Source organism: Hemitrygon akajei, chromosome 15 (assembly GCF_048418815.1).
Source record: "Hemitrygon akajei chromosome 15, sHemAka1.3, whole genome shotgun sequence".
Lineage (NCBI taxonomy): Eukaryota > Metazoa > Chordata > Chondrichthyes > Myliobatiformes > Dasyatidae > Hemitrygon > Hemitrygon akajei.
In genome coordinates this window covers 7293952-7307843 of record NC_133138.1, presented here as the reverse complement: position 1 = coordinate 7307843, position 13892 = coordinate 7293952, and the positions used below count along the sequence as shown (strand labels likewise).

Genomic DNA, 13892 nt, shown 5'->3' with positions numbered 1-13892 from the left:
GTTACTAGCCCTTTTCCAGCACCTTTGCGTGAAGGTTCAGGAGCCTCAGGATCCACACCACCAGGTTCAGGAACAATTATTACCCCTCAACCATCAGGCTCTTGAACCAAAGGGGATAACTTCACTCACCCCATCAGTGAAGTGTTCCCAATGGACTCACTTTCTCATCACATTCTACAGAGGCTGTATTGAGAGCATCCTGAGCAGTTGCATCACTGCCTGGTTCAGAAATTGCACCCTCGGATCACAAGACCCTGCAGTGGATAGTGAGGTCAGCTGAGAAGACCATCTCTTCCCGCTATTACAGACATCTACACTACACACTGCATCCGCAAAGGAAACAGCATTACGAAGGATCCCACGCACCCCTCATACAATCTCTTCTCCCTCCTGCCATCTGGGAAAAGGCTCCGAAGCATTTGGGCTCTCACAACCAGACTATGTAACAGTTTCTTCCCCCAAGCTATCAGACTCCTCAAAACCCAGAGCCTGGACTGACACCAATTCACTGCCCGCTACCGGGCCTATTGTCTTGTTTATTATTTATTGTAATGCCTGCACTGTTTTGTGCACTTTATGCAGTCCTGGGTAGGTCTGTAGTCTAGTGTAGTTTTTTTTATGTGTTGTTTTTACGTAGTTCAGTGTAGCACCATGGTCCTGAAAAACGTCATCTCGTTTTTACCGTGTACTGTACCAGCAGTTATGGTCAAAATGACAATAAAAAGTGACTTGACTTTAAATAACTCTTGGAAATCTGAAGATGCTGGAAATTCAAGCAACACAGACAAAATGCTGGTGGAACACAGCAGGCCAGGCAGCATCTATAGGGAGAATAACACGTACAAACAAGCTGGATGAACTCAGCAGGTCGGGCAGCATCCGTTCAAAGGAGCAGTCAACGTTTCGGGCAGAGACCCTTCATCAGGACAGCACTTCTCCCTATTGATGCTGCCTGGCCTGCTGTGTTCCACCAGCATTTTGTGTGTTGTTTCAGTGACTCTTCATCTTTTTCCACGATATTTATTGCTTATTGATACATTATTTCTTTTTGTATTTGCACAGTTTGAGGTTTTTTTTGCACCCGGTTAAACGCCCCGTGGTGTTTCATTGATTCCCTATGGTTATGGTCCTTCAGATTCACAAGAAACTGAACTCTGAGTTGTGTGAGGGGAGGTGTGTGTGTTTGAGCTTACTTTGAGCTTTGATGGTGTTGGAGAAATTCCGCCGGACACAGGCGGTGACACCGAGGGCCGGGTCGGGTCCCGGGGGTTGCTTTAAGTGAAGAGATTTCCCTCGGGCCCGCCGGATCTGCGGAGATGTTGGGGGCGGTATCGGAGGGAGGAGCTGCCGCCCTGGGAGGGGGAAGCGAGGGGAAGGGGAGGGACTGCAGAGCACACGAGGAGCGGCTCTCCCCTCCCAAGGCCGGCCGAGGTGAAGCGGAGCGGCAGCCCTCATGCCCGGGACAGGATCGGGAGCCGGAGCCGCGGAGTCGGAGGCGGCCATGTCGGGCCGGCTGCTCACCCCGTCTCCCAACTGGTACTGCAGCCGCTGCAGCGACACCAGCCTCGGCGGCGTCCTGGGCTTCGGAGCCAAGAACGGAGTCTTCCTGCTGGGGGTTACCCGGGACCGGCCTCTCGTCCTCGGTAACACTCGCCCCCACCCCCGGGGCAGAGGGAGGGATGAGCAGGGGGAAGTATGATAGAGGGGTGAGGTGAGGTGAGAGGGAGAAGCCTGCGTTGGTCAGTCTCTCAACTCATCCCCCATGCGTCCCAACAGCGCCCTTCTTCAACCTTTATATGCCCCTTTAACTCTTCAGCGAGTGAGGTTTCCCTTGGAGATGTGAGAGACACAAACTCCCAATACCTAAACTGGAAGCAGAGGGTTCTACAGCTTGGAGCCAGTGGCCCACTTTGACCATGTTGAACTTGCCTGCCCTTTATTCCATGGTCCACTGTCGCCTGGCCAGATTCCTCCTTCAGTCTTTGTCATCCCCCAGCTCCTATCTTCCCCCTTTTACCCCCTCGCCCCACCCCTGCCTTCTCTTCAGCCTCACCTATCACCTGCCAGCTCCTTCTCTTGCCCCTACTCTTGTGCCTTTTGCCCTTTCCCTTCCAGGCCTGATGAAAGATTGTTCTTTTAGAGTCATGGAGGCATGAAACAGGCCCATCTCATCTCTGCTGTTCAAGATTCCCATCTAAGGGGGAAAATAGAGGGGGGGGGAATATACATTTTAATGTTTACAGTATTATTTGCGCAGTTTGTCTTTTGTAGATTGGTTGAATGCCAGTCTTTCAAGATTTTCAAATATTCTATTGTTTCTTTAAGTATATGCCTGCATGAAAATGAATCCCAATTAGTATAGGTATGAACTGATTCAGCAACCTGTGGACTCAATTTCAAGGATTCTACAAATCATGTTTCAGTATTATTTCTTGTTTTTGTATTCTTTTGTCTTTTAGACATCGGCTGTTTATCAGTCTTTGTAGTTTTTCATTGATTTTATTGTTTTTTTCCTGTTCTACTGTGAGTGCCTGCAAGAAAATGAATCTCGGGGTTTTATACGGTGACATATACAAACTCTGATAATAAATTTACTTTGAACTTTGATAATAAATATTTTTATGTTAATTTGCCTGAGTTTAGTCTTACCTGTCCTGATGTAAGAAATGTGACTGTTGGACTGCAGGGGAGCTGACGGGCCACACGGAGAGGGTGACGGGATTTGTGTTTTGCCCACATCCGGGCCTGTCCGGTATCTGTGCCAGCGCGTCCGACGATGGCACTGTCAAAATCTGGGACACGGAGACTAAAGCCATGCTGAAGGAGCACGCAGCTCACCAGGTTAGTGTGCCAGTGATGCAGGTCCCCACCAGGAAAAAGAAATTACAGATTACATTTTAATTTTGATAAAAAATTAAATTTAAAAGTTTGGAGATTCCCTTTATTCATCGCACGTCCATCAAAACAGGATCTGGTGCAGCCTGTAAGTGTCACCACGCTTCTGACACCAACGTAGCTTGTTCACAACTCACTAACCCGAACTGTCCGTCCTCGGACTGTGGGAGGAAACCGGAGCACCCGGAGGAAACCCACGCATTCATGAGGACGTACAAACTCATTACAGGTGGCGCCGGAATTGAACTCTGAACTCTGCACTGAGCTGTATCAGTGTTGTGTTAACCACTGCGCTAAGTTGGTACCCAATCTGGATGTTGGGGTGGAATGTGAGCCCGGGTGGTGAATTGGCAGGAGATCCTGCAGCCGCTCACACGTGTCTAATTGGCTCCTGGCTCTCTCTCTCTCTCTCTCCCCCTCCCATCACAGGCGACCATCACTGCCCTGCACTGGTCCCCGCTCAGGAAGGATATGGTGGTGTCAGGTGATGAGAAGGGACTGGTCATCTGCTGGAGGCACTTCAAGGATGATACACAGAGCTACTTCCCGGAGCCCCGACACGTCTTCTGCCTTTCCTGTTCACCACACTACGAGGAGCACGTGGCTGTGGGGTAGGCACCTGCATCCTTACTGTTACCCGGGAGCATGTCGCCCTCCGCCTTGGGATGCGTATAACTCTAAGAAGTCAAGGAGAAACTTCTTGAGCCAGAGGGTGGTGAATCACCACTGGCATCTGTGGAGAGCAAGTCACCGGGTATATTTACAGTGGAGGTTGATAGGTTCTTGATTAGTCAGGGCGTCAAAGGTCACGGGGAAAAGGCAGGAGAATGGGGTTCAGAGGGTTAAAAATCAGCCGTGATGGAATGTTGGATTTGATGGGCTGAATGGCCAAATTCTTCTCCTATGTCTTATTTCTTAAGTTTTAAAACAATGTCTGCTTTAAATATACTCAATGGCCTGGCCTCTATAGCCATCTGTGGCAACGAATTCCATAGATTCAGCACCATCTGGCTAAAGAAATTCCTCCTCATCTCTGTTCTAAATTGACATCCCTCTGTTCTAAAGCTATGCCCTCTGCTCCTAGATTCCACCACTGTGGGAAATACCCTCTCCATATCTACTCTATCGAGGCCTTTCAATATTTGATAGGTTTCAATGAGCTTTTCCCTCATTCTTCTTAACTCCAGTGAGTACAGGCCCAGAACCATCAAATGCTCTTCGTACGTTAACGTTAACTCCAATACCAGCACATTCTTTCTTAGATCCCAAATTTGCTCACAATGGCGTTGAGAGAGATAATAAATCAGCTACGATGGAATGGTGGAGCAGACTCGATGGGCTGAATAACCTATTTCTATTCCTTTGCCTTCTGGTTTTATGATCTAATCTCATTAACATCATACAACTTTGGGACCCCTAAGGTGTTCTAATGCACTATTTATGTGGGATCAAGGTTAGGTGATCTAAGTGGGTGGTAGGATTGCTTTGAAAACCGGCAAAAGTTCAATAGAATTAAGACGCGCATCCTGCTTATGGACTGTTGGTCCCACTCCCATCAGGGAGGAGGCGATGGAGCATCCACAGCAGACCACCAGACTCAAAAACAGTTACTTTCCCCAAGCAGCGAGGCTGATCGACACCTCCACCCACTAACCCACCCCTCCACACCCCCAACCACCACTACCTTCATTGTTTCATTTACAATCACCTTACAGTGGTGCTGGAAAGTTTGTGAACCCTGTAAAATTTTCTTTATTTCTGCATAAATATCACCTAAAATGTGATCAGATCTTCATGCAAGTCCTAAAACTAGATAAAGAGAGCCAAATTAATTAAATAGCACAAAAACATTATACTTGTTATTGATTGAGAAAATAATCAAATATTACATGAATTTGTTAGAAAAAGTTTGTGAACCTCTGCATTCAATAACTGGTGTGACCCCTTTGTACAGCAATAACTATAACCAAACGTTTCCGGTAACTGTTGATCAGTCCTGCACATTGGCTTGGTGGAATTTTAGACCATTCTTCCTTACAAAACTGTCTCAGTTCATCAATACTTCTGGGATACCTTGCATGAACAGCCCTCTTCAGGTCATGCCACTGCATCTCAATTGCATTAAGGTCTGGAGTTTGACTTGGTCATATCAAAACATGAATTTTCTAGTTTTTAATCCATTCTGTTGATTAACTTTTGTGTTTTGGATCATTGTTTTGTTGCATCATCCAACTCCTATGAAGCTTCAGGTGACGGACTGCTACCCTGCCATTCTCCTGTAAAATGTCTTGACGCAATTTTGAATTCATTGTTCCCTCAATGATTGAAAACTGTCCTGGCCCCGAGGCAGCAAAACAGCCCCAAACCATGATGCTCCTTCCACCCTGCTCACGGTTATCAGGTTTTGGCATTGGTGTGTAGTGCCCATTCTCTTCCAAACATAGTGGTGTGCATTTCTGCCAAAAAGTTCAACTTCTGTCTCACCTGTCCACAGAATATTGGCCCAGGAGCATTGTGGAATATCAAGGTAGTCTTTGCAAACTTGAGATGTTCAGCAATGTTTTGTTTTGGAGAGCAGTGGTTTCCTCCATGGTTGTCCTTCTATGAACACCATTCTTGTTCAGTGCTTATAGTGGACACATGAACAGAGACTTTAGCAAGTTCTCGAGATTTCCTCAAATCTCTTGCTGTTACCCCTCAGGTTGTTTTTTTATCTCTTCAGCATTGCATATTGTGCTTTTGGTGTGATCTTTGCAGGTTCTCCACTCCTAGGGAGAGTAGCAACAGTACTGAGTTTCCTCCATTTGTAGACAATTTCTCCTACTGTGAACCGATGAACACTCAGGTCTTTTAGAAATACTTTTGTAGCCTTTTCCAGCTTCATGCATCTCTACAATTCTTCTTCAAAGATCCTCTGAAAGTTGTTTTGATTGAGGCATAGTGCACATAAGAAGATCTTTCTTGAAAAGCGTAGGCTCTCAGTAATCTGACTTTGTGTGTCTTTTTATAGGGCAGGGCATCTCTACAAACGGCACCTCCAATCTCATCTCATTGATTGGAACATCTGACTCCACTTTTTTTGAATCTAGATTGTTTAAACGCTGTAATGATTAGAAGTAATTATCTGTGTGTTTTTAGTTTAGGCAGATTGTGTTTATTATTGTGACTTAGATAAAGATCAGACCACATTTTATGAGTAATTAAGACCATAAGACAAAGGAGCAGAAGTCTGCCATTCGGCCCATCGAGTCTGCTCCACCATTTCATCATGAGCTGATTCAATCTTCCCTTTAGTCCCATTCCCCCACCTTCTCACCATAACCTTTGATGCCTTGACTATTCGGATACCTATCAATCTCTGCCTTAAATACACCCAATGACTTGGCCTCCACTGCCGCCCGTGGCAACAAATTCGATTAATGCAAAAACCAGGTAATTGCAAAGGGTTCACAAACTTTTTCTGGCAGCTTTATGTATAGACACTCCTTTGCCCAACATCTCTTAATGGGTATGCAATCAGTCTATGTGTATAAACTATCTTACGTATTTATATTTATTGTTTTTTATTATTATCGTGTTCTTTATCTCTTTGTTTTTGTGCTGCATCGGAACTGGAGTAACAATCATTTTGTTCTTCCATACAGTGAGGTACTGGAAGTGACATTAAACGTTAAGCTATCTTAATCTGTCCTGATGAAGGGTCTCGGCCCGAAACGTTGACTATTTATTCCCTGCTCACTGACCTGCGGAGGTTTTTTGAGACCATTTTCCGACAATGCTGGCAGTTTAACTGTTCCTTCACCTCCCTCTCCTCTGTCCAGGTACAAAGATGGAATGGTTGTCATCATCGACATTCAGAGGAAGGGAATGGTGGTGCACAGACTCCGTGGTCACGATGGGGAGATCCAGTCCCTGGCCTGGTGTCCACAGCTGTGGGAGGAGGGACAGCTTCCCTGTGCTGACTCTATGGCAGGTAGGGCGAGTGTGCCTCGTCCTTGGGTGGGGGTGGGGGGGGTCTGCGGGTGCAAGTTTAAGTCCCTTGCGTTGTGTGGGTGCGTGACATCCTCTCCCTCCAGCTTGAGTTTCCAATCAGCTGCAGGAACCATCATGCAAAGTGACGACAAGTGTATTGAAACGATCAGCGCTGTGCTATCCTTGTCCTGGGAATGTGTGACAGGACAGTGTGGAGGGAGTTTCACTCTGTACCTAACCTGTGCTGACCTTGTCCTGGGAATGTGTGATGGGACGGTGTGGAGGGAGCTTCACTCTGTGTCTAATTTGTGCTGTTCCTGTCCTGGGAATGTGTGACAGGACAGTGTGGAGGGAATTTCACTCTGTGTCTAACCCATGCTGTCCCTGCTCTGGGAGTGTGTGACGGGACAGTCAGAAAGGAATTTCACTGTGTCTAACCTGTGCTTTCCTTGTCCTGAGAACGATTGATGGGACAGTGTGAAGGCAGCTTCACTCTGTGTCTAACCCGTTCTGTCCCTGTCTTTTTGTTAATACAAAATTTCCTTTAATTCGGTGCTATACAGTACATACAAAACAATGATTAACACAATTACTCCATTACAAATAGACAATACACATTAAACCAAAATATTCCCATCTTTCTCTATGATGGCAATTACACCCCGCAGAGCCCAACGGTCTTGGAAGGCCTCTAAGGTCACCGTGGACAGTGCATGTTCCTTCTCAATAGTTACCCAAGCACGAACATACCCCCTAAACACTTCTAGACAGTCTGCCTGGGCAGATCCCTCTGCTACCCGTTTCCAAGACCCACGGATGGCTGTTTTCGCCAGCCCCAGGAGCAAGTTGACAAGGGCAGCTGTCCCTGTATTGGGAGTGTGTGATGGGACAGTGTAGAGGGAGTTTCACTCTGTGTTTAATTTGTGCTGTCCCTGTCTTTTTTTTTCAAAATCCTTTATTACAAATATCGGTGCTATACAATATATGCAAAACAGTGGCAAACACAATAACTAAACTACAAATAGACAATAGACATTACACCAAAATGTTGCCATCTTTATCCATGATGGCATTTACACCCCGCGGAGCCCAATGTTCTCGAAACTCCTCTAACGTCGCCGTGGACTGCATGTGTTCTTTTTCAATATTTACCCGGGCACGAACATACCCTCTAAACATTGCCAGGCAGTCTGCCCGGGGAGATCCTCCCGCCACCCGTTTCCAAGACCTTCGGATGGCGGATTTCGCCAGCCCCAGGAGCAAGTTGACTAGGACATCCTCATCCCTCCATGCCCCCTTCCTTACTGGATAACCATATATAAATAGGTTGGGGCTAAAATGCAGCCAGAAGGCGAGAAGCAGCCCACGCAAATACACAAAAAGGGGCTGCAGCCTCGCACACTCCATGTACATGTGGTACACGGTCTCCTCCAGCCCGCAGAAGACACTTCCTGTCTTGGGAGTGTTTGACGGGACAGTGTAGAGGGAGTTTCACTCTGTCTAGCAGTATGTCTAAATTTACAATTGAACAGGATAGTGACTTTCTCATGTCAGTGTTATTTTCTGTATTACCCCACATCCTCAGGTTTTGTTAAACCAGCCTTGTGCCTATTCTGGGAGTGTGTCCTATCACAGGGACAACACACGTATTTTTTAAACATCTGGAATGTTTCCTTTCCTGTCAGAAACTGATGAACAGAATGGGAACCATGTAAAAGAGGAGACGGTACGGTTCTGTGCGCTGGCGTCTGGGAGCAGGGACCAAACAGTTCGGATTTGGAACTGCTCTAAGGGGAAAGGTAAATTTAACTTCACTCACTCCCTCTTGTTCCCTCACACTTCTCTGAAATAGACCTCCCTCTCGTCGTCCTCCTCTCCTTTCTTCCATGGTTCACAGTCCTCTCCAATCAGATTCCTCCTCCTTCATCCCTTTACCTCTTCCACCTCTCCCCTCCCAGCTTCTTGATTCATCCCCGCTGCCCCACCCACCTTCACCCTCACCTGGCAGGTTGTACTCTCCCCCCCCCCCCCCCCACGTTCCTTCCTTTCCTGTCCTGATGAAGGGTCTGGGCTCAAAATGTCAGCGGTTTATTCCTCTCCATAGATGCTACCTGACCTGCTGAGTTCTTCCAGCATTTTGTCTGTGTTCTGTGGATTTCCAGCATCTGCAGACTCTCTTGTGGACACGTTGGCTTTTGGCTAATCTGTGCTTTCCCTGCCCTGGGAGTGTGTGGGGAGAGCTTCACTCGATGGATTTACTGGAGAGTGGTGAATCTGTGGAACCCTCCCCCTTTCTGGGTTTGTTTTGTGCCTGAGACACGGTGAAGCTCTCCGTGCTTGATTCGGATCTGGAACGATCTCTCTTACAGGTTTGGTGACCCTGAAGTTGCCTCAGCTGAAGAGGCGAGGAGCGGCCGACATGGGGACTAAGGAGCGGATATGGCTCACGTTGCACTGGCCCCAGGGCCGCCCCACCCAGCTGCTGACCAGCAGCTTTGGGTAAGTAGTTCCTCTGGCCAGTCTGCTCCTTGAACCGTCATCCTCGCTTCCGATTACCTCTTCAATGCACTCGAGAGTGACGAAAATATTTTTAAAAATCATTCTTCCTCCTCTTCTGATTCAGCAGCAGGAGGTATTGGTGAACAAATTCAAAGTAAGTTTATTATCAATGTGTATCAGAATTCACAACCCTGAGATTCATTTTCTTGCAGACGTGCACAGTAAATGTAACGAAACAGAATAGAATCAATGAAAAGCCGTACCCAGCAAGCTGGACAAACAACCAACGAGCAAAAGATAAACTGTGCAAATAGAAAAAGAGAAAGAAAAATCAAAAATAATAAATAAGCAATAAATATTGAGAGCGTGAGATGAAGAGTCCTTGAAAGTGAGCCTATGGATTGTGGGAGCAGTTCAGAGTTAGGGTGAGTGATGTTGAGTAAGAAGTCAGTGCAATTTGTGCATTGGGCTCTGTAGTTCACGTTATGATGGGTTTCTGCTCACTCGTTTTTCTTCTTGTTGCTGCTGAGGGCGATTTTAATCGGGGCAGTTTGCAGATAAAGAATGGTACCATGCTGGTTTGAACTCAATGTGCCGGGACTCTTTCGGTTTTGTGTTTTACATTTTGTGTTTTTCACTCGTTTTTTTTGCCATTTGCGCAGTTTTTTGGGCTCATTGGGGAGGGATTGATATTTTCGCTGAACGGTGTTGCATGGTTTCCTTTGATTCGTGGCTGTCTGGGAAGACATCTCGGATGTTTACTGCATACGTACTTTGATCATGAGTGTACTTTGACGCTCAAAGAAATTACTTTAATATTTATTTACTCAGTAAAGAATAGAATACAGAAAGAAAGGGAATTAATTTAAAAAGTAGAAAAAGAAAGAAAATAAACTCATCAACCAGTCACTAAGCCACTGGACATAATATACTGCTGGAGGGAACCAGCTGGTTGCATCACCGTCTGGTATGGAGGGGTCACTGCACAGCATCAGAAACTCCCCACCATTGAAATACTATCACAGAAAAGCACGCTCCACCATCAGGGACCCCCACCACCCAGGACGTGCTCTCTTCTCGCTGCTGCCGTCAGAAAGGAGGTGCAGGAGCCTCAGGATTCACACTATCAGATTCAGAAACCTCAACCTTGTGAACCAAAGTGGATAACTCACCCCATCATTGCAATGTTCCCACAACCTATGGAATCTTCATCTTATGTTCTTGATATTTATTGTTTGTTTATTTATTATTATTATTTCTTTCTTTCTTTTTCTATTTACCCAGTTTGTTGTTCAACACTGGTTCTATGCCCTGTTGGTCTGGTCTTTCATTGATTCTATTGTGTTTATTGGATTTACTGAGCATGCCCACAGGAAAACAAATCCCAGGTTGTATTTGGTGACATGTGTGCTTTGACAATAAAATTACTATGAACTTTGATCTTCAGAAGGTGGTGGCTCAAGAAGGTACCATCCATTACTAAGGACTTTGCGGTCTCCGTACTAAGACACATGCACTCAATGTTTTGGGAACATCTTCCCTTCTGCCATTAGATTTCTGAATGGACATTGACAAAAGGAACACCGCCTCATTTTGTCTTTTTGTTTTGTACCAATTTATTTATTTTATTAACTTTTTTATGAGTTTTTACAATGCAACAAAACAAAAAAGAGGTTTATACAGTGCAAAACAAACATATCAAAAGCACAGTTCATAACAATTAAGAAAAACACCCATATTAGAATGCTATAAAGTTAGCTACCACCCCACCTTCCCACTGCCCAACTCCAAGCCAACCTTAGGGATATATAAAAAAGTTAATCAGGACTATATCACCACAGAGCTGAGTTTATAAAATGAAGGTATATTGCCTACTACCTAATCTATAATATGTTTACACAAAAAAACCCATAAATCTTAACTGTAAGAAGCTGGAAGTAAGGGATTTAAATGCAAAATAAAACAAGGGAGGGATGCACCCTTAATCTAAATGTGAATTATGAAAATATTCAAGAAAAGGTCCCCAGACCTTTTGGAACTTTTATGTCTGAATTAGGTCTAAGCAGGACATTATATCTCTGAACCATTGAGCATGAGTGGGTGGGGCAGCATCTCTCCACCTAAGAAGGACTGCACGTCTGGCAAAAAGAGGCGAAAGACAATGTACGACGCTTAGTCGGAGTTAAATGCGTGTCAGCTTCTCCCGAAGTGCCGAAAAGAGCAATCACAGGGTTAGGTTCCAAATAGCAATTAAGTATATGAGATAAAGTTTAAAAAAACATCTCTCTGAATTTCTCCAAGCTAGGACAAGCCCAATACATATGAATAAGAGAGGCCTCGGCCCCTTCAATTTATTTTTATTGTAGCCTATACTGATTTGTCCTGCTTGCACTATTGCTGCTACAAAACAGCAAATTTCACAACTAAAACACGAGATTCTGCAGACGCTGGCAATCCTGAGCAACACACACAAGACACAGCAGGTCAGGCAGCATCTACGGAGGGGAATAAACAGTCCTAATGAAGGATCTCAGTCAGAAACATTGACTGTTTGTCCTCTCAGTTGATGCTGCCTGACTTGCTAAATTTCAAAACAATAAATCGGACTCTGATCCCTCACTGTTGGTAACTGTGGCTTCAGAAGCCCAGAGCACTAGCTTGGGAGTTCTTGCTTGTCCTCCCAACCTCTCTGGTGCTCTCTCCTCAAAACCTGCTACGTTACAGCAGCCGCTATTCACCTCCCGTCCCCCTTCTGCCATCGATCGTTTATGTGAATGTGGACAGCTGTTTGACGAGGGTCTTTCCTTCCCCTGCAGGGGGGAGTTGCTGCTCTGGGACTTGGCGAAGTCGGCCAAGCCAAAATGGACGCTGTTGGGCCGATCTGAGGGCCAGAACCACAACAGGATCGTCTTCAACCTGAGCTCCATCCGCCAAGACGCTGGGCCTGAGCTGCTGCTCTCCACCTCCATGGACCGAGACGTGAGTGCTTCCCGACATTATGTGGCCGATTGGTGGCGTAGTGGCATCAGCGCCGGACTTCGGAGTGAAAGCTCCTGAGTTCGAATCCAGCCGGCTCCAAAAACCTGGAGAGGGATGGGCTCCGCCAGGTTTCAGATGCGCTGTAAGATGAGCAAAAAGATCGGTGCAAAAAGCTTGTCACGACGGTGCCCCGACGACTCCACCAGGAGTTAAGGGTGCACACACACGCGCGTGCAATCTGACCCTGTGGAATGGGGGATGCGGATCGCGTGCGGGCAGATCTACTTCGAGATGCAGTGCGGAAGCCCTTGTGGCTCTACAAGCCACACCAGTAAGCAACCCCCCCCCCCCCCCCCCCATTTAACCCTATCCTAATCACGGGACAATTTACAATGACCAGTTTACCTGCTAACTGGTACATCTTTGGACTGTGGGAGGAAACCGGAGCACCCGGAGAAAACCCACGCATTTCATGGGATCTCCTTACAGTTGATGTCCGAATTGGACTCTGGACTCCGGAATGCATCGTGCTAACTGGTTTCCTCCCACAGACTACGGACGTAGGGGGTAGGGTAGTTGTTGATTGTAAATGATCCCGCGATTGGGCGAGGGTTAATTGGGGTTGTGGGGATGCTGGGGCTGCGTGGCAGGAAGGGTCAGAGGGTCTACTCCATGCTGTATCACTAAATAAATTTTAGTTTAATCTGGTATCATGTTCAACACGGTTATGCTGGGCTGAATGGCCTGTTTCCATGCCACTCTGTAAATTATCTCACCTCGTTTACTTGAACCCAAATCATTCCAGACCAGTCGCAAACAGGCATTAGCACCTCAGGCTGATACACACCGGAACAGGCCCTTCGGCCCATCAATGTGGTGCAGACCATCAAGTGCCCGTTTCTCTTGGGACCGACGGAGGATGAGAGGTGATTTAGTAGAGGTGATGAGGCACAGATTTGGTGGACAGCCAGAGACGTTTTTCCGCAGGGTGGAATACCCATGATTCTAGGGTGATTTGAGGAAAGTGTAGGTGGGGAATGTCCAAGGTAGGATTTTTACACAGAGCGTTTGATGTATGCAACATCCTGTCAGGGGTGGTGGTAGAGGCAGATACATTAGGGGCACTTAGGAGATTCTTGGATCAGCACATGGGTGATGGAAAAATGGAAGGCTTTTTAGGAGGGAAGGGTTAGATTGATTTTTGGGGTAGGTTATAAGACTGGCATGACAATGAGGACTGAAGGGCTTGTTCTGTGCTGTAGTATTCTGCGTTAATGTGGGAGAGATTAATAATAAAAAAAATTTTAAAAACATGATCGATATTCAGTGCAGACTCTAATATTTCTATTGACGTGGCTAGTTAATTCAGATCGTCAGCTGCCTCACTGACATTTGATCTCTTGACTTCAGAAGATTCAGCTATTAAAGATTGTTTAATGTCACTTTCAGTACACAAGTATGAAGGGGAACAAGTTACTCCAGACCCAATGTAGTACAAACAACACAATAAGATAAAGAACACAATAAATATAAATAGGTTATATAAA

General features: G+C 46.1%; 1 protein-coding gene across 1 annotated transcript in view; it reads left to right on the top strand.

The window, feature by feature from the left end:
- Positions 1-1371: 1371 nt before the first annotated feature.
- The window catches only part of gemin5 (gem (nuclear organelle) associated protein 5), an 89875-nt gene continuing 77354 nt past the window's right edge, over positions 1372-13892 (top strand). Inside the window, exons 1-7 of the mRNA XM_073067120.1 lie at positions 1372-1643; positions 2687-2841; positions 3325-3506; positions 6717-6868; positions 8553-8666; positions 9237-9366; positions 12183-12345. Coding sequence (XP_072923221.1) covers positions 1454-1643; positions 2687-2841; positions 3325-3506; positions 6717-6868; positions 8553-8666; positions 9237-9366; positions 12183-12345 — 1086 coding nt within the window. The 5' untranslated portion in view covers positions 1372-1453. The remainder of the gene's footprint in view (positions 1644-2686; positions 2842-3324; positions 3507-6716; positions 6869-8552; positions 8667-9236; positions 9367-12182; positions 12346-13892) is intronic.